Here is a 23,082-nt window from a genome sequence, read left to right as displayed (position 1 = left end):
CACAGGCCTGTTGAGCTGGTTTTTCAAAGAGGAAGTTATGCTAGGGCCAGAAAGGGGTGGCGGCTGTTAGGGACATGTTGTTGTACACCCTTGCAGGCTGCATGCAGCATGGGACCTGCCTGTTGGAAAGTGCTGACTATGCAGGCAGAACTTATTTGTATGTGTGTGAGTACATGTGTCCAAAGTGTGTTTGTGAACACCATTATGGAATATAAAATACTGAGAGGAGTTCAGTATTTGGCTAATATAGGATATCCCTGTTAGTCATCTGGAAAAGCTGGTGAAATCCAGTATTCAAAATGTGCATGAACATCACAGAGCAGGGAGGGATTGGGAGGTTTTGTTTAAATGATAATCAACTTAGAAAATAGGCTCCTAAATGGAAGATAAGCTTGTAATGCCATTATATATGGTAATGAAAAAGACAAGACTTCTTTTTTCAGGGGACAGCTCTGAGGCTAGGGACTTTCTAATTATTGTTGCAGAGTGCAGACTTGATGCAATGCTTCTTCATGGAGTAGTTTGTCATTGTAAAGATGTAGAAGAAAATGGAAGAAATTTGGCAAATGTTGTCAAGGTGTGAGGAGGACTGCTGAGGAGAGATAAATTAATCTAAATAATGCAGCTAAATCCTAGTTAAGGAAATGGGGATAGTGAGAGAAATGTGAGTGTATGATTTGAATGATGTAAATGTCAAACAGATTTTTCACTTGTACACAGTGATAATAGACAGGATTGAGAAGTGAAGGCTCTGTGTATCCCGAAAGATCTTGCTAAGGAAAATAGTGCAAAAGCACTGATTTCTAGAAGGAATAAAGGAAGTACTGTCTCTGGAGAGAGTTACCAGGCTAGACAGGAGATTCCAGGGAAGAAAACTTGTCCTGATTTTGGTTAGGATAGAGCCTTTTTAATTGTAACTTTCATAAATTGCATCATTGGAGAGCTCTTAGAACATTATGCGTTTGGACAGAAACCATCAGTGCCATTCTGTAATGATGCCTTTTGAATTAGTTACACTGTATTTCTCATTTGCAAGACTGTTCCTGTTTTTTGCTTACAACTTTTAGTGAGAACCTTATTATGTTTACTTGAGCTGTGTGGGAGGAGGTTGCTGAGCTACAACTTTTGCTAGGTTTGATTTCACTTTTACCAACTGGTGCAGCTGATTTTTAGGTTACTATAAGAAAACTTACCAGCTTTTTTCTTCACTTTGATCAGTACATCAGTCAGTTTTGTAGGACTAATTTGAGGATTTGTATTGAAGGTTTGGCTGGGGTTGTTTTTTGTTTTGTTTCGTTACTTTGGTTTTTTAATAATCTAGGCCAAAACCACTATCAGCTATTCCTGAAGTAGTACACAAGGAATTGTAATACTCATTTCAGGAATGCACTCTACTGAATTACTTTTTAACATTGAAAATTACAGGCAGCTCCAGGACAGAATTTTTGTCGCCTTTGTTTTGCACTAGTAGTTGAGATAAATATGTGCTGGAATTGAATGAAATAAATAAATTAATTGATGTTAATATCCAGGTAATGGACATATGAAAAAGCCACTCACTAGCAGAGAAAAATTAAAGCCAGGTCTTGTGTAGTGTGTTCATACCTACTATCATTACAATGCCACTGCAGTAAAATCTTTAGTGGGATGTTCTGTAGGCTTATCATAGACAAAGAATGTGCATTGTCGAAAGAAAAGGAGATAATGTAAAGTTTCTTTTATAGCACTCTGAATATTACAAATTATGAAGTTTTTTTTCCTGTTCTTGTTTCTGAATATGTCATATATAAAAATGAAGTTAAAAACTTTCAAATTAATTCACATTAAAGCTTCCAAAAGTAAAAATCAGCTTGGTATTTCATTGAAACATTTTAATATAAAAGTAAATCTTTGCTTTTTCTAATCCAGTGTAATCTAATTGCAGTTGATGAGTAAAGAGTCTCCAGTCTCTGTTGGAAATGATGCTTACGTTGACCTTGATCGGCAGGTATCTAGTCTTAGATGTTTCTTTTCTTTTGATCATAGCACGTCAGTGGCCATAATAAGAACTGGATCTTTTTTTTTTCTTTAATCATTAAAGGGTGTTGTGGAAAAGTAAAAAAAGAAGCGAAAAATTAAATCTCAGTATTTCAAGTCCTTTAGCTTTGTAAATTGAATTTGCTTCTATTGTGTATTTAAAGGATATAGAAAATTTGATTTGAGAAGCCAGTCTAGCTATATGACATAATAGTACAAAACTGCAGATTGGTACAACTCTTTAGGCATGGCGCAAGAAAGAAAGATAAAAAAGATGTGCTATTTGAATAAATGTTTTTATCTGAGTTCCTATTTCCAAAGTCAGTTAAAAAAAAAAAAACAAAACAGGAAAACAACTGCTTCTAGGGGAATCCTGGAACTGCTGCAAAATAGAAGTTTTCAAATACAATCACTCCTGGTTTGATATATTGAAAAAATTTACAAATCAAAATTTTTTTAGTAGCTTATCCTCATGCTAACACTGTCCTCCTTCCTCAAATTTTTTTCTAATTGAGAAGAAGAATAGTACAGTGATGCTCACTGTATTCATCCATTATGCTTTCTCTGCAGAAAAATGTAAATTCTTGCAGACTAAATTAATTCTTTGTATGTAAACAGGCCCATAAGAAATAAACTTGCAAATGCAAGGTATGATGATGCTGTCTGAGAAAGCTCATTTAAACTTCGTCATATATAATAGTACATGTATGTATATATATCTGTATCTATATACATAACATGCATGCACGTGTTTTATCAGACCAGTTTTCTTCTAGCTATGTTTTCTGTGTTATCTTAACTGCATTCATTTGCAGGCCAGTGAGACACATATCTTTAAACATTCAGCCTTTGAAGGGAAGTATCAGAACATTTCCCACTGCTTGTAAGGTTCAGTGCCCTTTTTTAAAGGGTAGGCTTCTCTGTCACAATCTAGTTTTATTCCTATTGTGCACTAGAATTAGCTTCCAGAGACTAGAAGGATTTTACCCTAATTGTCCATTCCCTGTATTCCACCTTCCAGTCCCTTCTGTATTTCAAATGTAGATTCAAAATTGAAATTACACACTCTTTGCATCTGTAAAGAAAAGTGGTATTGACAGGTTTTTTTTGGTGTAGAGATTTGGTGAGTTCTTCTGACCCAATTTCTCCTGGAGTTTTTGACTCAATTTATAGAGTAGATGTGATAATTCTAATGTAAAAGGAAATGTTACTTTTAGGTATATTTTCTTTTTACTGATACACAAACTAAACAGTATTCACATCTGCTCCTTTTTTTTTTCTTTATATGAGTAGAATTGCTCTGTTTTAAAAAATTTAATGTATTACCTCATTGTAAAAATAATTTTATAGGCTGTAGTTCAGAATATTTTTAAATGGATCACAGAGAGTGATGAAAATTTAAACATTTCTTGTTTATGGTAGCTGAAGAAAACTACAGAAGAATTAAATGAAGCTCTTGCAACAAAAGAAGAGATTGCCCAGAGATGTCATGAGTTAGATATGCAGGTAAGTTTGCTATAGAGTCTGTATCAATTTTGAAGTGGAGAAAAATTTTGTGAACTTTGTGGTGGCTGGAAATAAGTACTAGCATATTGAAACATAATTTATAGAAGGGGGATGAAAATGTCACAGTAATTGTTTTGCTTTCACTTGTGCTAGCAGAATGAATATCATTGTTTTATTATCTTGTTGCTGTGTTGTCAGTATTATGACTCATACTAGCAAAACTTCTTTTCATTCAGTTAGGAAGGGTTTGAGCTGTGTGGTAAAACTTTTGCCATAGAGAACTAATACAAGTTCTGCTGCTGTAACAGGTCCAGGTAATAGTTAAATCCCAGTCAGAAGTTACTGTAGACCATTAAATGTGTATGGGTTGAGACTAAATCTTACTGTAAGTAAATCAGTACTCATCTGGAAGACATGAGGAGTGTGAAGGGGGAGCCGTGAAAGGCTATTGCAACCCTGCTTCGAAATATTAATTCAGGTTTCTTGTAGTTCAGTAACTGTTGGAATTAATAAAGCTGATCTTTTTTTGTTGTGGTTAATATTTGAACCCATGTTTCAGGTCTTGGAGCACTTTGGGTTCTTTCCACTACTGTCTGTTTTCACAGTGTTAGTGGAAAGTGAGCTCTCTTGGCACTGTGCTCCTGTTTCAGGCCTGCTTGCAGATGGCCTTTACTGTGAGGAGCTAGTTTTATTTGTTTCTAGGGAAAGGATGCAGATTTTATTATAATGAAGTACCTGCTGTCAGAATAGACTTCTTCTTTAAATGCTTGTGTGAAATGCATAAAATAATAGTTCTGTTTCCTGAGTTGTAACTCTGCCCGTAATGTTGCAATATGTTGGTTACATCACATAGCAATTGAATACCTATTAATTATACAGTGTATTCTCATGAAATGTGATTAGTGAAGCCTGCATGTTTCTGTTCATGGCGTCTGTTGATATTTCATTATGAACATGAAAAGATACTGCTCTCTGTACCTTGGTAGGTTAATTTTTCCTCTTCATACTTTTATTACAACAGGTTGCAGCCCTCCAAGAGGAAAAGAGCAGCCTGCTTGCCGAGAACCAGATTTTGATGGAACGTTTAAATCAGTCTGATTCCATTGAAGATCCCAACAGTCCTGCAGGTCGTAGACACCTGCAGCTGCAGACACAGCTAGAACAGCTCCAAGAGGAAACATTCAGGTAGAAAAGCTACACTTGGTTAAGGTGTTTGTTTGTAGCTGGCAGTAGAGGTGACTTAAATATTTCTGTTCTGCTGCAAATGTGAATTAGTATAATGGATGGTATATAGCCACAGTAGTACAGTTTTTAAAGTGATGTATACATTATAATTTCACTCTTTACAAGATCCAGCATTTAAAAAAGCACAGTTTCTTAGTGCTGAAGTGCTTTTTATGTCACTGCTGTGAGTTACTTTGAATTGTTTGTATGCAGTCATTTCACCCATGTTTTGCAAAGTCAGTGAGAATGAAGAGTAGCATGCTTTCCTTTTTGCAAATTATTCTGATTGTATTTTTAAGGTCTAATAATTCCTAGATGAAAGTTTGCTATAGGCTGTACTGCTGATGGCATTATCAACATAGGAAAATATGTCCTTACCTGAATCTTAAAACAAATTTCAGAGATGATGAAAGATAGAGATTATCCATCTATGAGTTCTGCACTTTATTTACATTTCCCCAGTATGTTAACATACAGTTCCTCTTTAAACATCCTTACTGATCCTCTTGACTGTTGCTTTCAGGATGTGTCAGGCTGTTCTGCTGAAGAAAGCTGGTTCACATCACCATCACCATAACCTTTTCATTCTCTTTCCCATACTTGCCTTCTCCTTTGTGAGTGAAATTATAGTATTTCTTTCTTTACACTGCCAGCTTTTCTTTTGCTATCTTCTTCTCATTGCCTTTTTCCAATTTTTACAATATATGCCACGTTACTTTCCTTCTTTTTTCTATTTTCCAATTCCTCTTGCTAAGCCTCCTTTCCTGCTTATTCTGACATATCATCTCCTATCAGTTCCTTGAAAAAAGTTCTGTGTTTCTCTTTCACAACAACTAGTGCCTGGATTTTTTCTTTTTATACGTCTACCATGTAAAGGAATAAAGTAATGGTGATGTCCCCTTTTATCTCTTCTGATTCATCTCCATGCTCTGCAGTGATTCCTATTTGAGTCTGGTATCAGTTACTGTTCAAACAGATTTTGTCCCTGTCTTCAATATTTGCATTGTCTGTTACTGTAGTTTCAGGTTCTGAAGGTCATTCTAAACTGTTTTCATATGTGAGACTCATTCCTGGTCTCCTTTACCTCCTTCCCCGTCTTCATATTATGTGGCTTCTAATGACAATTTGTATGTGTTGCTTCCAGCTCTACCTGATCAAGCAGGACATTTGCACAGCTTAAGTGGTGCCTTGTGCAGTACACCACTTTTCCTCCTAGTCTTGCCTCTTTGTGCTTTGACTGTCATGGTCTGTCATGATCCCAATCTTCATTGTTTCTGCTTTGGATGACTCAAAGATTTTCTCTTGTCTTCATTCTTGTAGATGGTTTTTGGACTCTTGACTTTGTTTTTTCCTCATGCCCTTATCTCCTATCTGGATTGTTTTTATTTCAGAGCAAAATCACAGTAAGACTTTCTGTTTCAGGTTGCCTCCTCTTCTGTTTGTTCAAAATACATTGAAAAAGTTTCTATTACTTACTCCCTTTGTTTACTGCCAGGTTAATAGAGCTTTGGCTATGCATAGTGTATGCAGGCAGCTCAGCAACGTTCGTCAGAGTTCTTTACTTGCTAACTAGATAACCTGATTCTCCAGATGTACTGGGCATGTGCAGGTTCTTTATGCGTAAATAAATAAAGCCGCTTCAGTGAGAGGTCTACAGCATTTACAACATCTTACAGTCAGGTCAATATTGTTGGAGGTAGGTGAGTTGGACAGCTGAACAGAATGGAATAAAGATGTTATGTTCAAACTCTGGGTGTCCAAAGATGAAAAAAGATTAAATTTTCTCCTTAAGTTTCCCTTGTGTTAAACTACAATTATAGAAAGAAACCTCAGGTTTTGTTTTTATGGGAACATACGTTACCTTGTGAATTTTCAAATAGAAAGACTGATATTAAATTGGGAGCATTGATAAAGTCAATCTGCTTTTACATTTTGAATAAGCACATTGTGTTGTTGTTTTCCTTCACTGCAGCAGGAGGCCATTTCATGTGTTCTTAGATGGGGTGATGAGGAAAGGTAACTGGCTCAGGATGAGAAATTATTTCCTGGGTTTCTTTCCATTCTTACAGATTAGAAGCTGCAAAAGATGACTATCGAATACGCTGTGAAGAACTAGAAAAAGAAATTGCGGAATTGAGACAACAAACAGAAGAGCTTACTACACTGGCAGAGGAGGCTCAGTCTTTAAAGGATGAGATAGATGTACTCAGGTAAATTTTGTTCCGTTAACTCTTTTAACTACTACCTTTTAATCTGTATAATTTGTGTACTTAATCTACATTATCTTTTGTTTAAGTAATTTAATATTAAACACTTTCAATGCCAAGATTCTTTGGATCTTCCAGTTTAGGTGCACAGACTGACACACAATTCGGCTTGAGTAAAATAGTTGCTTATTTTGTCAGTCAATAAATATAATTCATCAACAACTATTGTCAGTCAATAACTATTGTTAAACTTAATAATTCTATGCCAGTTAATGGTTATAACAGGGCACCCACTGGTCTCTTTGAGTATGCAGTATTCACCTTCATCATGCCTCAGGCATCTGTTCTCATCAGAAAACTAGGCTGTTTCCTGTCCTGGGTTTGCATTGTTCAGACTTTGGGTGGTGCTTTTGGTTTACCATGTAATATTAGTGTGAACAACATCTGTTGCAGCTCTCATTCCCACTGCATTTTAGCAATGAAAGTTGTCATGATTTGATGGTACTAGGGGTTTGTAGAGTGGGACAGCCACTTTTTTACTATGGAGCATATTCCTTCAGTATTGGCATCTATTGCCATGGATTATTCAGAGCAGAGGGATTACTTATTCTCTCCAGCAAGACTTATTTAATACTGCTATTCCGGATTCACTGGCAGCCTTCTACCAAAGCTATCTGTCTTTATCCCTTCTGTCATTAATATAAGAAATGAACACATCAGGCTGCATAAACTGTCTGGGTGGCATGGGTTCAAAGAGCCATTCCTTGTCCCAAGAGAGAGACCCTACACCTCACTGAGGATTAAACAGAGCTGGCTTGCCTCAATGTCCCATAAACCAACACATTAATTCAGTGGGAGGTTCCCTGGGTTTCATGGGAAATTGGGTCTGTAAACTGGTTGATTCTAAAATGAAACTGGGAACAGTAATAGTAGCAGAGGTCTTTGCGGGAGGTGAGGTCCATTTTGTAATCTTGGAAGTACAGCAGGTGGATTGGTAAAACTCTGAAAAGGTGAAGCGTGGTGTTTCTTTTTCTTCTGTCCTTTTTTTTTTTTTTTAGAAGGAGTCAAGTTTCAAAACTGTTGCTGTTCTTCTGTGTCACCAAGTACAATTTGTCTAGCAGAGAGATCTTTATGATTTTAGTCCTGGTTATCATTAAAACAAACTGAATGGTAGAAACTTTTCTTCTTTACCCTTGAAAAATTTAGGACAGAACATAGTCTAGAATTGAAAGGAAATGAGTGGGAGTGAGGTTGTTTTAGCTATTATTTTAAGGTTGGAAGCAGATAAGAAAGTTGTGTTAGGAAGCGGGATAGAGGGTCTAAAAGAAACTTCAGCAGCAACTTTTAGAGTTGACAAATAGTTATGGGAAGAAAACAGACAATTAAAAGTGAAAACATCAGTAATAGGAGGATATGATTGCTTTATTGTTCTTCCCATGAATGTCTTCTGCATTAAGAAAAAACTGAAGAAGCATTTTAGGTTCTGTTAGTTTTGTTAGTTTTCGGAGTTCAAATTTGATACAAATCTGTCTCTTCAGGCATTCTTCTGATAAAGTAGCCAAGTTAGAAAGCCAAGTAGAGTCATACAAAAAGAAATTGGAGGACCTGGGTGATTTGCGGCGGCAAGTGAAGCTTTTAGAAGAGAAGAATACAATGTACATGCAAAATACCGTGAGCCTGGAGGAAGAACTAAGGAAGGCCAACGCAGCGCGCAGTCAGCTGGAAACATACAAGAGACAGGTGAGGACATCAGTGCTATAATACTCTGTATTGTTTAGCACTTTGTCTTTATAACATGGCTAATGCTTCAAAGTAAAAAAAGGCTATGAAAAAAACAACTCCTGTATAAAAGACTTCCATGTTTTATAGGTACTTGCTACCTTTTGTCCTTCTTTCCTGCAGCTCTTGTCATTACTACAAGTTTGTTACTTTGTCAAAAAGCAGTATTTCTTGCATTTAAAAACTTAACAGATGTAAAGCCTTTTTTTCCTAAAGTTATTCCAAATTCATATTCAGTAGTGGGGCTTGAATTAGAGGCTGTCCTTTCAGAAAAAGTATCCACTTTTCACTTACAATTTTCCAGGAGTGAGGAACACACCACAGCTGAGGTAAGTTGTTCCTGTGGTTAAATAGCTTCTTTTTTTAACGTTCTAGTTTCTCTGATACACATGGATTTTTCTACTTAAGAAGAGAGAAGGACACATGTCATCCTTGTTGCTTATATGCACCTAGTGGAATACAAAATGTGTCAGCAGCACACTCTGTGGAGTGAAAGGCACCTATTTATCCTCCTGCTTATTCAAGTGCCATGTGTGCATTCAAGTGCCATGTGTAAAGGTGCAACATGTGCTTAATCTTCTTTCTGCTTCTTTACTTCAGGGACACAATATTGTTCTGGTATTCTTGTTACACGGCTAGACAGAGCATGGTTTATTAAAGCAGTAGTGCCTGCTCTGTATTTTTGCCTGATTGAACAATCACAGCACAGGGTCCTTGTATGTCAGTTCACCATAGAATAAAGTATAGAAACAAACACTAAACAATACTGAAAGCCCAGGAGTGATGTGTCTCCATAAGACTTGATAGACTTTTTCCCTGCAGGTGGTGATCTCAGTGTTTAAAACAAATGGTTTCAGCCTATGTGGGCCAATTTTAAATACAGCCCAAACGATTTTACTGGGAAAAAAAAGAAGTTGGAGAAGAAAAATTGTCCAGGGGGACAAAGAGAAATGCAATGTAGAAAGGAATGGCCTTCCATTCCTACCAATGAGTAGTATCAAGTTTACTGGCAACCCAATATTTCACTCCGTTAAACAGCTGAGCATGTGATATTGTTGTTTAACCTCAACATCTGCATTTGATTCTTCTTATTTCACCAACCAAAAGGATTTTGGAAGGGCCAGTCCCATCAGTTGTGCTGCTAAAGTACTCCTTTTCTTCGGTGTGTTTTATGGGTTTCCTCCCATATGAGGAGCTGTTGTTTGATGCAAAACCGCTTACTGACTGAGACTGGAATAAGCTTCAGGTGTCCTGTGGCAGATGTGTTTTTCTTCGCCTAACTATGGTGTCTCAAAATGAACACTCTGTGTTTGTCTTCAGTGTCTGTAAGACTGGGCTCCTTTCGAAACCTGCCTGTGATTCATAAGCCACAAAATTATTTTTCTGGGAATCCTAAATTGTGCTATCAGAAGTAAGTTGGGTATAAGGCTTGTGATGTTATGTCGCTGCTGAGTACTAGTGTGTTCCTGTAATGGAATATGTCTTGTCTGGTGCTTGAAGGATCCAACCTGACTCATGAGGACACCATTAGAGAGTTATTTCTTTGGCTTAGAATCATTGTGCTATGCAGATGAAAGTGGGTCATTCAAATTCCTCTAGTAATCTGCAAGGAAATTGCATCTTCACTGCATAGAGCAGTCTCTGTGAGGTGAGGTTGAGTGGTAGTGTTTTGTTTTCACTCTTCTGAGAGCAAGCACAAGCCTTTTCTAAGAAACTTTATTTCGGCATGAAGAATTGAAATGTAAAGACTGCAGGATATTTTTTTTTTGTAATTTTAATTCAGCCCCTTTGTGCATGTGCATTCTGATACATAGTTAACGGTATGTCTTGCTTTTCTTTGTTGCAAGATTCCTGCTTTACTCATTCCATACACAGATAATGCTTAGTGAATGTGATGGCAGTTCATTTTTTTAATCTTCTGCATTACCATGAAACTGTATGTTTTTCTATACACTCGCAAGTCTTACTTAAAGACAAATTTATTTTCTGCAGTGTTTTTGTGCATACCATTGCCTTAGCATGATTGGTTACAAACATAAATGCATTTCTTTCCATTTGAGGTGAAAATACTAATATTTTGCAAGTGGTGGCACTGTCACTGGTGAAGGCCTGCAGTTGTTTTGTTATACCTGCAGTTATTCTGATGGCCCCAGTGATAAATGTCACATCTGAAAAATGAAATATTTTCATATCTAACATGCTCATTTCTTTAATCTCAGAAAATGCAGGGCTGTGCTGATTTTGCAGCCTTTAATTTAGGAAAAACAGCAGCCAATTCCTTCTCTAACACTTAGGACCATGCATATTTTAGGCCTTGTAGTTATTTTGCTATATTTGTACACATTGAAAATAAAAGGCCATTAGAACCACTAGGGGATCTTGATGTAGATATGGCTACTGCTTTAATCACGTCCTTTGTAATCTAAAAGTCATGAAAAAGCCTTCTTATAAACTGATTCAGAAGAAGCTGTAGGTCTTTAGCTGAGTCTTCATTCAGCTTTTGTATTTGCAGGTCAGTCTTTATTTAGTCTATTTGCTCTTGTGCTCTCTCCATTATGAGCTTTACTAGTGTTCTGGGAATGAATCTCTGTTAGTGAAGGCTGAAAGTTTTGAAAAGGCAAGACTTCACTGATTTACCTTCTGTTGTGCTTGGCTTTCACATTTCTGCTCACTTAATCTTAAGAGTTCTTTACTGATCTGTAGTTGAAAGCATACATGTGGCAGTGTTTCTCACTGAAATAAAAAAAACCTGTTTGGAGCCTGTGGCTGAATCTTTGTTAGTATATTAAAAATTATTAGGACATCTCAGGTTAGGGAATGTTAGGAATGTTACCTGGCCTCTTAAACTAGTAGCTGAATTCTGAGTGAGGCTTATGAAGTAAAGTTAAAAAAATATGTAGATAATTGGCTTTCTTCAGAGTCTGTTCTCTTTGCTAGGCTTTTCAGAATGCAGAAAATTTTTTCTGCTGTTCCTAATCTTGATTTGTAGAACTACATGGGTTTTTTTCTGTAAACATTGAGTTTAAATTCTTGTTTTAGATGTAGTGAAAATACTTCACATTTTTTTCTTCTTTTGCTTGCACTAAGACCTAATATTTGAATGCTTTTTATTTTGCTGAAACACAGAACAACTGATGAAGGAAGTTTTTTGTATGTCCTATAAGTAACTATTTCAATTGTTTTACAACATGAGTTGTGGTGCATTGTAATTGGCTACTTTGTCTTGTGTATTTTGTTTTAACATTTGCAGACACATTATTGATTCTTGTTCTCACAGGCAGTTGAACTACAAAACAGGTTATCTGAAGAATCCAAGAAAGCTGATAAATTAGATTATGAATGCAAACGACTGAAAGAAAAAGTAGACAGCCTCCAAAAAGAAAAAGATGTAAGTGCCAAGGTGTTTTGTTTTTTTTAGTAACAATAGCAACTTTGTATCATTTATAACACAGAGATATGGTAATTATAGTTAGCGGTCTTTTTAAATTAGGAAGTCTTTTTTCCTCCAAAATTTTCTAATGTTTGTGTACAAGATAGTTTTTAAACCTAAGAGTTGTACAGCATGGAATAAAGTGACTGTACAAAATCCCATTTTTAAGAGGAAAAGCCTTCATATTTGGCATCTGAAGTTGTTTCCTGACCATTTACCATGAGAAATTACCAGGGTAATTATTATGTATTCTGAAAATCTATTTACAACAGGATTTGTGCAGTATCATCCTAGAACTAAATTCCTGTTGCTTTTTTCTCCTAAGGCATTCTTTGAGGTACCATCAGCATGCTTCTCTTAGTGGAATCATCACTAGTATAGGAAGAGGCTTAGTAGTTGTGTAGAGGGAAATGTCCTTTCTGGCAATCTCAGCTTTTATGACAGCTCCTTGTTGACCTGTCTTGTACTGCCAATGTGGAACACACAGGGTAGATACAAATTTATCCCCTTCCTCTTGTGTCATTTGCTGCTAGTGATTCTGTGATTAATTGCTTTGTACTCTCTTCCCAAGACTGATCCTTCAGACTTCTCTTACACACTGTCGTTTCTCAACAGTTCATTTCAGCTTGTTTCTTATGAATGTATATGCAGGGGGTTCAAACTACTAAAATCAATTGCAGCTAGCAGTTTCTTTGGCATGTTGTAATTTTAAGTCCCTTGATCAAGCTATCAGAAACTCTGCAGGCTTTTTCCTCAATAGTCATGTTTCATGTCCAGTTATTTCCAAGATTTCCAAGCCCAGCACTTAAATATAATTTGAACTGAAAGTTGTCAGTTACTTTAGGTTCACAGGCCATTGATTCCCATTTTTTATTAAATTTTCAAGCTCTGATGGACACTTGACCTTCACATCACTTCCATCTGTCCTTCAAATCAGGCTGGAATGCTCATAATAACTGTGTTGGTATTGTGCTTTGGCTTTCTTTCCTGCTTTTTATTTTTAAATTGGGTTTTTTCAATTCTTTTATGTTGAACAATGGTAAAGTTGTTTCTGTGGCTTATCCATGGCTCAGTGGACCATTTCATCTTGCACAAAGGATCTGAATTGCAGGCCATTGTCATATAGTTTTCTGATTTACCCCCTGGCAAACAGCTTTTTTTTGAGCTGGATGTTGTTCTTAAGTACATTCTTTTGAATGGATATGCACCTGTGAGAAGTAAATTACAGCTATAATTCCCTTATCACTTGAGTTTAGTGACTCACTATATTACCTGCTCTTTCTATTCTCTGTTGTCAATATGTATCAATAAAGTAGCCCACCACAGGTCACAAACTAGGTAGTCGTATCTTGTCAGCTATATTTTGGAAATAGTTACTGAAATTGATTATATTATTTTCCTTGTGTTCTGGCAAAACATGATAGTGTTTGATATCTTCATCAAAGTAGCTTGGAATTTTACCTCTGTGGTGTGTTATAAGTACTATAATTATTGAGCTGCTTGTACCAGTGAAGCCCTAGAGCTTTTTCTAGTCACTAAAATATTCTGGCATTTGTCAATCAACTGTTAGTAAAATGAAATGCTGTCAGCCGATACAACTCCATACCTATACAGAGGCAAGGTCTATCTTGGACCATTTAGTAATACTGAACATGTCTGATTTTGGAGCAAACTACATTTTGGATCATTACATAGTAGCAAAATTCTTTCCTTTTTTTGACTCTTGGCAACCTTCTGGACAAAAACTTGGTGTTATCTGTAGATTCTCTTTTTTTTTGCCAAAAGGGTAGTTGTGCCAAATTGAAAGAGTATTTGCCTGATGCTACTGAATAGTTAATCTGATGGATCCCAAGGTGATCCAGTCCTGTTTTTCAGTTCTCTTTGGACCAAATCTTAAGCAACAAGTTTTCTTCTATAGCCAAAGTGCTGGTGAATGACAAGAACAGCAGACACACAGGAGGAATGCGATATGAAAGTGTTGCTCACACTTTCAGTGGTGAAAGACGAAGTGAAGTAAAAGCAGTTTGTTATGTTGACCCTGTACTTACCTGCTCGTTATTTCACTCCTGGCTGAATATTTGATTCATGGTGAGGGAAAAATCTATGGTCTCTCAACTGTCTTTCATTTCTCTTGGAATCAACCCCTATGAAAGGAAAACAGCTGGGTGGCCCTATGGATACTGTTTACTACCCAGTACCAGAACTTTGTGTTACTAATACCTTGTTTTTGTAAACTTATACCCCTGCCATTTTTAGTCCAATAAGATCAGCAACCCTTCTCCCAAAAAAAACCCCAAATCACTGTTCCTGTGGAATATATAATACTTACATTTATTCTGTTATGGAATAGACTGAGATACCTTAATTTGAAAGTAATTTCTAGAGTTACATTGAATGATTTTTAAAATTTTGAAGGCTGTTAGAGATGGATTTGGACTGCCAAGACTGATATTCGTTCTCTTTCCGATTATTCAGAGATTAAGAACAGAAAGGGATTCTTTGAAAGAAACTATTGAAGAACTTAGATGTGTACAAGCTCAGGAGGGTCAACTCACTACTACAGGTAAAGAACAAATAAGGAGATTAAATGCCTCTTTTCTAAAGTGTACATGAGTTTTCTGTAGAGAATTAAATGTGCTTTTGTTTAGCACAGAATAAATTTAAGTTCTTCTAAAATCAGCAGTGAAAAACTTCAGCTATTCATAGCTTCATAAGCAAGCAAAAGCTTTGAATGTTATTTGTATCGATCAGAATTTTAGTCTCCTCTCCAGTGGGATATTTTTATTATGTATATCTGATTTCTATATAGTTACATAGTTTTCTTTAGAGATGTATTTTCTCATGATGTTTCATGTGTTATAGTTAATTTGTATGTGTAATCTTGCGTACCTTTATAGTTGTTAGATAATAAGATAATGAGCAGGAAATAAACTGCAGCATTATTTCTTCAGAATGGATGAAATCAGACATAATGGTTCACCAAATGAAATGGTGTTTGTCTGTCAGTCTTGCTGTAGCTTGACTTTGTGTCATTTTACATTGTCTAGCAGTAGTGTGAAGCTTCTAGAACAATGTCTACTTCTTGTCATGTGAAAAAGTCAGTGGTATGCTTTTCCTTACTCAGGATTGATGCCTCTGGGAAGACAAGAGCCTTCAGACAGTTTAGCAGCAGAAATCATTACTCCTGAAATAAAGTAAGCTAATACAAGCTTTGTTTTACTAACCTCTGCAATGGTCATGGGCAAGTTGAACATTAGTCAGCAGTGCCCTGGCAGCCAGGAGGCCCAACTGTGTCCTTGCGGGCATCAGGCACAGCATCACCAGCCAGGCAAGGGAGGGGATTGTCCTGCTATGCTCTGCTCTGCTCTGGGGCAGAATCCTGTTTACAGTTTTGGGTGCCACAATATGAGAAAGACATAAAGCTCTTAACATCCTAAGGAGGGTCAAAAGCATGGTGAAGGGCCTTGAGGGGAAGCTCTATGATGAGCAGCTGAGGTTACTTGATCTGTTCAGCCTGGAGAGGAGGAGACTTAGCAGAGATTTTATCCTTCCTCTTGAGACGAAGAGGAAGGGTGAACATTCATCTCTTCTCTGTTGTGACCAGTGACAGGACCCAAGGGAATGGTCTGAATTTGTGTCGAGGAAAGGTTTATGTTGGATATTAGAAAAAAGTACTTGTCGTTGCCCTGTTCTGATTGCCTGTAGCTTGATGATGCTACCAAAAGAGTTGAGTATTTTTGAGTAAGAATTAAGGGGAAGGCCACAAGGCAGATATTCTGGTGGGTGTGTTATAGACCACTTGTCTAGGATACTATGCTATAAGCAGCTGGGAGAGGTCTTGAGATTGCTGGCCCTTCTTATGGAGGACTTCAACTTACAGATGGCTGCTGCAAATGCAGCACAGCAGAAAGGCATCGGTCTAGAAGGTTCTTCAACTGTGTGGAAGATAACACAGCTGCTGAGCAAGCCAACTAGGAAAGATGTGGACTCACTGTGAACAGGAAAGGGCTGGTAGATGATATGATGATCAGAGGCCTTCTTGGGCACAGCAACCACTGAATGAGAGAGTTTTTGATTCACAGAGAATTAAGGAGAGAGACCAGCAGAACCTCCACTTTGGAATTCTGTAGGGCAGAGTGACCCGTTTACCAACCAGGGTCTGGTTTACAGAGTTGGTTGGAAGTCAGTCCTGAAGGGCAAAGGAATCTGGGAGGGCAGGAAGGAGCTGTTAAGGTGCAGGAGCAGGCTGTCTCCATGTGCCGAATGGTAAACCAGGAAAACTGGCCTGGCTGTACAGAGAGCTTTGGCCAGAACTCGGGATAAAAAAGATTGTATCATGTTTGGAAGAAGGGGCAAAGCCACTCAGGAGGTGTACAGAGATGTGCTGTTATGCAGGGAGAAAATTAGATGGGCCAAAGCCCAACTAGATCTTATTCTGCCTACTACCAATAAAAGACAATAAAAAAATGTTTCTATAAATACATTCACTTAATTAAATGAGGGTTAAGGAGAATCTCAATCCCTTATTGATTGCAAGGAGAACCATACCAGTAAAGGATAACGAGAAAGTTATCTACTTAAAGCCTTCATTGCCACAGTCTTTGATATTAACACCGCTGATCTGGAAGACAGATGCAAGAAACTGAATAAAGTTGCCGCAATACAGAAGGAAACTGCTATGCTATGCCTACTTACAGCTGTGCTGCCTGCTGTTCCACTAAGGCGCCTGCAAGTCCGTGGGGCAGGGTGGTGTCCGCTGAAGGCTGCTGAGGGAGTGGCTGCCAATGGGTGTTGCAAAATTCACTCTGAAACAGTTTTTGATTGTGAAAGAGAGCATCTCGACTTGCTACTGTAGCAAGTAGGGGCAGGAAAGAACCAAGAGTCCACCAGAGTGGGCGGAGAGTGATTCTGCCTGAGTGCTTCGACTTTTAAAGAGCCCGGGGCAACCCCCCAGCCCCTGCCCCACCATTCTGTTTTCCAGCTGCAGGAGGGGAGTAACAATTTTGGTCACAGATAGATATGGAATACAATAACATTTTGGGTTACTCAGGACAGTGTTGATCTGCTGGAGGGTCGAAACGCACTGCAGAGGAATCTGAACAGGTTGTATCGGTGGACAGTTGACAGTTGTATGAAGTGGGCAGAGGACAGTTGTATGAAGTTCAGCATGGCCAAGGTCCTGCCCTTGGATCACAACAATGTGTACAGTGCTGCAGGCTTGGAGAAGAATGGCTGAAAAGATGCACAGTGGGAAGTAATTGTAGAGTCATAGAACAGCTTGGGGACCTTAAAGATCATCTTGGTCCACCTACTGTGCCATGGGCAAGGACATCTTCCAGCTGCTCAAATTTCCATCCAACCTAGCCTGGAATACTGCCAGGTATGGGGCATCCAGAACTCCCTTTGCCATTGCCTCCAAACCCTCAAAGTAAAGAATTTCTATTTCATATCTAATCTAAACCACCCATTTCGAGTTTAACACTACTCTCCTTTGTCTTGTCTCTCCATGCTCTTGTAAAAAATCTCTCTCCAGCTCTGTTGTTGGCTCCTTTCAGGCACTGTAAAGCTGCTCTAAGGTATCCCTGGAGTCTGATCTACAACTGCAACCTCAGCTCTCTCAGCCTGCTTTAATAGAGATGCTCCATCTCTGTGATCACCTTAGCAGCTTCCTCAGGACTCACTTGAATTAGTTGACGTACTTCCTGTGCTGGGACCCCAGAGCTGGATGCAGGGTTCCAGGTGGGCTCTCACCAGAGCAGAGCAGAGGGGCAGAATCCCCTCCTTCCCCGGCTGCCCACACTACTTTGGATGCAGCCCAGGACACGTTTGGCTTTCTGGGCTGGGAGTGCCCATGGCTGGGTCATGTCCAGCCTCTCACCCACCAGCACCCCCCAGTCCTTCTCACAGGGCTGCTCTCCATCTGCTCATCTCCAGCCTGTGCTGATACCAGGGGTTGCCATAGGCCAAGTGGAGGACGTTACACATGGCCTTGTTGAACCTCATGAGGTTTTCATGCCTGACTTCTTCAGTTTGTCCAGGTCCCTGTGGATGGCACCTGTTGTTCTGGTGTGGATTTGGTGGTGTTGGGTGACAGCAGCTGAACATGAACCATTGAGTGCCCAGGTGGTCAAGAAGGTCAATGGCATCCTGGCCTGTATCAGCAATAGAGTGGCCAGCAGGACCAGGGCAGGGATTGTCCCCCTGTAATTGGCATTGGTGAGGGCACTTCTCAAATCCCATGTCCGGTTTTGCGCCTTCACTACAAGAAGGACATTGAGGGGCTGGAGCGTGTCCGGAGAAGGACAATAGAGCTAGAGAAGGGTCTAGAGCGTTAAGTCCTATGAGGAGCAGGAGGTTGTCTATCCTGGAGAAAGGAGGTTCAGGGGTGAGCTTATAATCCTCTACAACTACCCAAAAGGAGGTTGTGATGAGGTGGGGGTTGGTCTTTTTTTCCTTACACTGTGCCAGGGAGGTTTAGATTGGATATTAAGTGGGGTGGGCTTCACCAGGTGGGGTTATCAAGCATTGAACCCAGGGAAGTGGTTCAATGCTTGATAACCACCCATCCCTGGTTGTATTTAAAAGATGTGTAGACATGGTGCTTAAGGAACATGATTCTGTGGTGGACTTGGCAGTGCTGGGTTTATGTTGGATGTTGATGATCTTAGGAGTCTTTTCAACCCAAATGTTTCTGTGATTCTTTGTAAAAAGACTAAGGGTTGAAATTACTTGCTCAGGGTAATGCAGTAGTTTAGTGGCAGCTGAGATTACGGTCTTTCTTCACACTTGGTATTAAGTTTTGCATTCTCTGTTCTCCCTATATATTTGTTGAGCTGTACTCTGAGATCTAATGGGAGCACTGAGGTAATTTCTTTGTGTTCTGCAATTACAATTTAAGTTGGGTTTGTATTTGGAGGTTTGAAGATACGATTGTTGTTGCAACATCTGCCTTAAAAAGATATTTATATTGTTATTTTACTTCCTATGGTAAACTGCTTTCTTTGTTGTAGATATTGATATTATTTTTAAAAAAAAATTGTGTTGTATGTGTTTAGGGAGAAACTCATCCGCCTTCAGCATGAGAACAAGATGTTAAAATTGAACCAAGAAGGTTCTGACAATGAGAAGATTGCCTTGTTGCAGAGCCTTCTTGATGATGCAAACTTACGGAAGAATGAACTGGAGACAGAAAACAGGTAAGAAATTTTGTCCTCTGCTTCAGTTGACCTTCCTACAGGCATCTGCAGGACAAGAAAGACATGGATTTAATGGAATCAATCCTGTGAAAGACCACAAGGATGTTATTGTAGGACTGTAGAGTCTTTTGTATGAGTAAAGTCTGAGGGATAGAGACTATGTAGCCTGGAAAAGAGAAGGCTCAGGTTAGATCTTATCAATGTATCTTATCAAGGTGTATGATGGGAGGGTCTAAAGAAGGTGGAGATAGACCCTTGTCAGTGATACTCAGTAACATGGCAAGAGGGTGTAAGCATAGCTTAAAACACATTATATTTCATCTGAATGTGAGAATATGCCTTTTTTTTTTTGCTGTGAGGGCTGCTGCACACTGGAGTATGTTGCCCAGAGAGGTTGTCTCCATCTCCATCCTTGTAGATATGTAAAACTCAACAGGACATGTTCCTTGGCAGCCTTCTCTAGCTGACCCTGCTGATTGAACAAATCAGCATAGAGACATCTGTGAGACCAGACAGAGTGCATCAGAGCATGCCCCAGTATTTGGGTGATAGTGATGTGAAGCTGCTTTGTATCTAAGCTTTGAATCTGTTACTTATCTAATCTTCCCCAGTCCTCCCCTTCAACTGGGGGAGGTGCCTGAAGTCTGAGAAAAGGTAAATACTGCACTCACCTTCAAGAAGGACAAAAAAAAGAGCACAAGGAACTATTGAGATTGGTCAGGCACAGCTTGCTTTCTGGAAATCTTGCAAAGCAAGTCCATCTGGAATTTATTTTCAGCTACATGAAGGACAGGAAAGTAATTAGCAAATGTCAACATGAATTTATTCAGAGCAAATCATGCCTAACTAATCCAGTTGTCTTGACAATGAAATGACTGCATATGTGAAGAAGGGTGAGAGGATGATATTTAGCTTTAGCAAAGCCTTTGGTAAAGTGTCCCATGTTATCCTTATGTTCAGAATGCCTGGATATAAACTAAATAAGTGGACAGTTAAGTGGTGAGCAAAAAAAAATTGATTGCACAGTGAACAGACAGCTGAGCCTAAAGTAGTATTGTCAGTGCAATGAAACCCAGCTGGTAACCAGTTCCTCGGTCATCAGTACCAGCGCTGTTCATAACTTTTATTGATAACTTCGCTGATGAAAGGGGCTACTCCTAGCAAGTTTGAGAATGATACCACTTTGGGATGTCCTGAAAGGGAAAACTGTTATTCAGAGGAGGTCAACAGTACAGAGAAATGAACTGATGAGACCCCTGTCCCTGGCTGTGGAGCAGCTCTGCTGCAAAAGCTCTGGGGTCCTAGTGGGTGGCAAAGCAGGATGTGTTATCTGGGGACCTTGCAGTTGACTGTGATCTGGACAGTCCTCACTGAGGTGCAGGCTGTCAATCTGTGAAAATGATTCACCTCGTCAGTACTTATTATGATGAGCAGTACTTATCACATCTGGACAGAGCATGTAATTTTGGATTCCACAGTACCAGAGAGATGTGGATGTATAGAAGTGCAGCAGAATACTGCTAAGGTTAGAGACACTGTAATGTGTTATAGGTGGGATAAAACTGAGAACTGGGTTTGTCCAGGCCAAAGGAAAGGTGACATAGATGAGAGTACTGTGAACTGCATCTGCCTGATGGGAAGGTAAAAAGAGGACAGATTTGGGCTATTCTCAAGAGATTGTTAGTGGGAGGACAAGAGGCAGCAGACAAAATATGGAGTATGGGTCCAAGCTCTAGTAGAGAAGCCCAAAGAGACTGTTAGACCTCTGTCCTTACAAGTGCTTGAACCTGGTAGTGGATAGGATTCCCAGCAATCTGCTGTAAATGCACCTGCTTTAAAGAGGAGGTTGGATCTAGGCAACCTGTGGACATCTCTTCCAACCTACAAGTTTATAGGGTTCTGTGATGGTGTAGAAGCATAAGCTAGCAGCTCTCTCACAGTAAAACTGACTGTTAAAAGGTCTTCTTTCATGTATATAGAACTGATTTTTGCATGCATTTATGTTGTCCTTGAGGAATATGAGAATGTTCTGCATGAACATCCGGATGTTATAATCTCTGGAACTGCTGTAAGCTCTTAACTACTACTGTAATTTGCTTGTGAGCAATTTATAGTATTGCATTTTTTTGTGTAGATGATCTGAAAACACTGGACACTAAAAATCTGTAAGAATCTGAGACTACCTCTTGCAGTTTGGGTTTTTTTCTGAAAAAGAAATGATGTCTCTTTCCTAGATTGGTAAATCAGAGGCTTCTGGAAGTACAGTCCCAGGTTGAAGAGCTACAAAAATCTTTGCAGGATCAAGGTTCAAAAGCTGAAGATGTAAGTAGAAACGTACATCAAACTTACATTCAATTAGTTACAATTTTTGAAACTTTCACCTTTTTGTAAAAAAAGAAAAAGTAAAAGAATTATACAAACTGAGATTTCTAATAGTTTTGCATATTTACTTGTATGGTCTTACCAATAAATTGTGCTTCTCTAACTAGGGTGTAAGACAATTGTCTAGAATTAAAAAACATCCTATGGAGAGAAGGTGTCATACATGTTTAATTTGAATAATTGTGTCTGTTGCAACAGAAAACTCAGCATTTAAATTATTTAATTAGAATGGAGAGCTTTTCAGGGAATTGAGAAAATGTTGATTCTCCATGAATAAAGCATCTGAAGTTGTTTTGGGTTTAGTTTTCTTAATGAAAGGCCTTTCTAGCAACTGAAAGGTCTGTAATTCTTCATGTAAATGTAATCTCAGAATGAAAAAAAACAGGCAGTCTGAAACTAAAAAAGAAGTCAAATAATTAGGCCCTCAACACAATACACCTTTTTCTGTTTCTGTATACAGGATTAACTTCATTTTAAATGTAAAAATACACATTGTAGCTGAGTTAGCGTGAAAAACAACTTTCAGTCTTCCACTCAAAAATTGTTTGTCTACTGTATTTCAAAAAAGAAGCTCTAGAACTTTATTGAAAGCAGTGATTTGTTGGACTGTACATGCGTAGTGTATGCTCACAATCTCAGTGTATCATGTTGCTAACTGGCAACAAACTGTAATGTGCTGCTTTCTGGTTTTGTGGGTTTGTTTTAACTAATTTATATAAAAGAGTGGAAGTTTTTTTTATTAGATGCTTATGTAAATTTAAATTTAAGAGTATGTTTGTCATGGTTTGATGCTGGTGCAATGCCAGTGCCCCCATGAAAATACACTCTCCCTGGTGTGTGCTGTGAGATGGGACCAGGAATAAGCAAAGCAGGCCCCCACTTAGAAATAAAGAAAAGAAAGCTTTATTAACTAAACTACAACTATATGTAAAAAGAAACACACAGGAAAAATGAAAACCTTCCGAAAACATTTCCTCCTCCCCCCACCCCATTTCCAATATATCTATCCCTCAGATCACCAACTCTCAGTCCATCACCACCCCTTAGATAATTAATTCTCAGTTCATCAAGAGGAGTGGAGTCTTTCTTGTGCCATAGGCTTCCCCAGGAAACACCGCTGAAACCTCGTGTGTTTCCATGTCATCGTGGCACTACCCGGAGAACGTCTGCCGACGTGACCTCTTCCTTCTGTGTCCAGTGCTCTCACCACTGAACATGGACCAGAGCTGCTTCTAGGGTCGTCTTTTTAAGGCTGCTTTGTCCCATTCCAAAAAGAGCACAGTCTCACCTTTGGGACACCTGCCCCCCCCCCCCCCAAACATTCACCCCCCCGGGCCCAGGG

The 23,082-nt window shown here is 38.8% G+C and overlaps 1 protein-coding gene across 3 annotated transcripts in view; it reads left to right on the top strand.

Moving 5' to 3' along the window:
• Positions 1 to 23,082, top strand: part of HOOK3 (hook microtubule tethering protein 3) — a 73,559-nt gene that overhangs the window by 28,187 nt on the left and 22,290 nt on the right. For all 3 annotated transcript variants that reach the window (XM_014308051.1, XM_031059050.1, XM_031059051.1), the window contains exons 6-15: positions 1,925 to 1,987; positions 3,439 to 3,522; positions 4,544 to 4,707; positions 6,816 to 6,956; positions 8,492 to 8,693; positions 12,010 to 12,120; positions 14,638 to 14,725; positions 15,287 to 15,356; positions 19,218 to 19,358; positions 21,593 to 21,680. In XM_014308051.1, the coding sequence (XP_014163526.1) occupies positions 1,925 to 1,987; positions 3,439 to 3,522; positions 4,544 to 4,707; positions 6,816 to 6,956; positions 8,492 to 8,693; positions 12,010 to 12,120; positions 14,638 to 14,725; positions 15,287 to 15,356; positions 19,218 to 19,358; positions 21,593 to 21,680 (1,152 nt within the window). The remainder of the gene's footprint in view (positions 1 to 1,924; positions 1,988 to 3,438; positions 3,523 to 4,543; positions 4,708 to 6,815; positions 6,957 to 8,491; positions 8,694 to 12,009; positions 12,121 to 14,637; positions 14,726 to 15,286; positions 15,357 to 19,217; positions 19,359 to 21,592; positions 21,681 to 23,082) is intronic.

The sequence above is a fragment of the Geospiza fortis genome, unplaced genomic scaffold (assembly GCF_000277835.1).
Source record: "Geospiza fortis unplaced genomic scaffold, GeoFor_1.0 scaffold167, whole genome shotgun sequence".
Taxonomy (NCBI): Eukaryota; Metazoa; Chordata; class Aves; order Passeriformes; family Thraupidae; genus Geospiza; species Geospiza fortis.
Note: the sequence above shows the minus strand (reverse complement) of the source record. Positions and strands in the feature narration are given on the sequence as shown.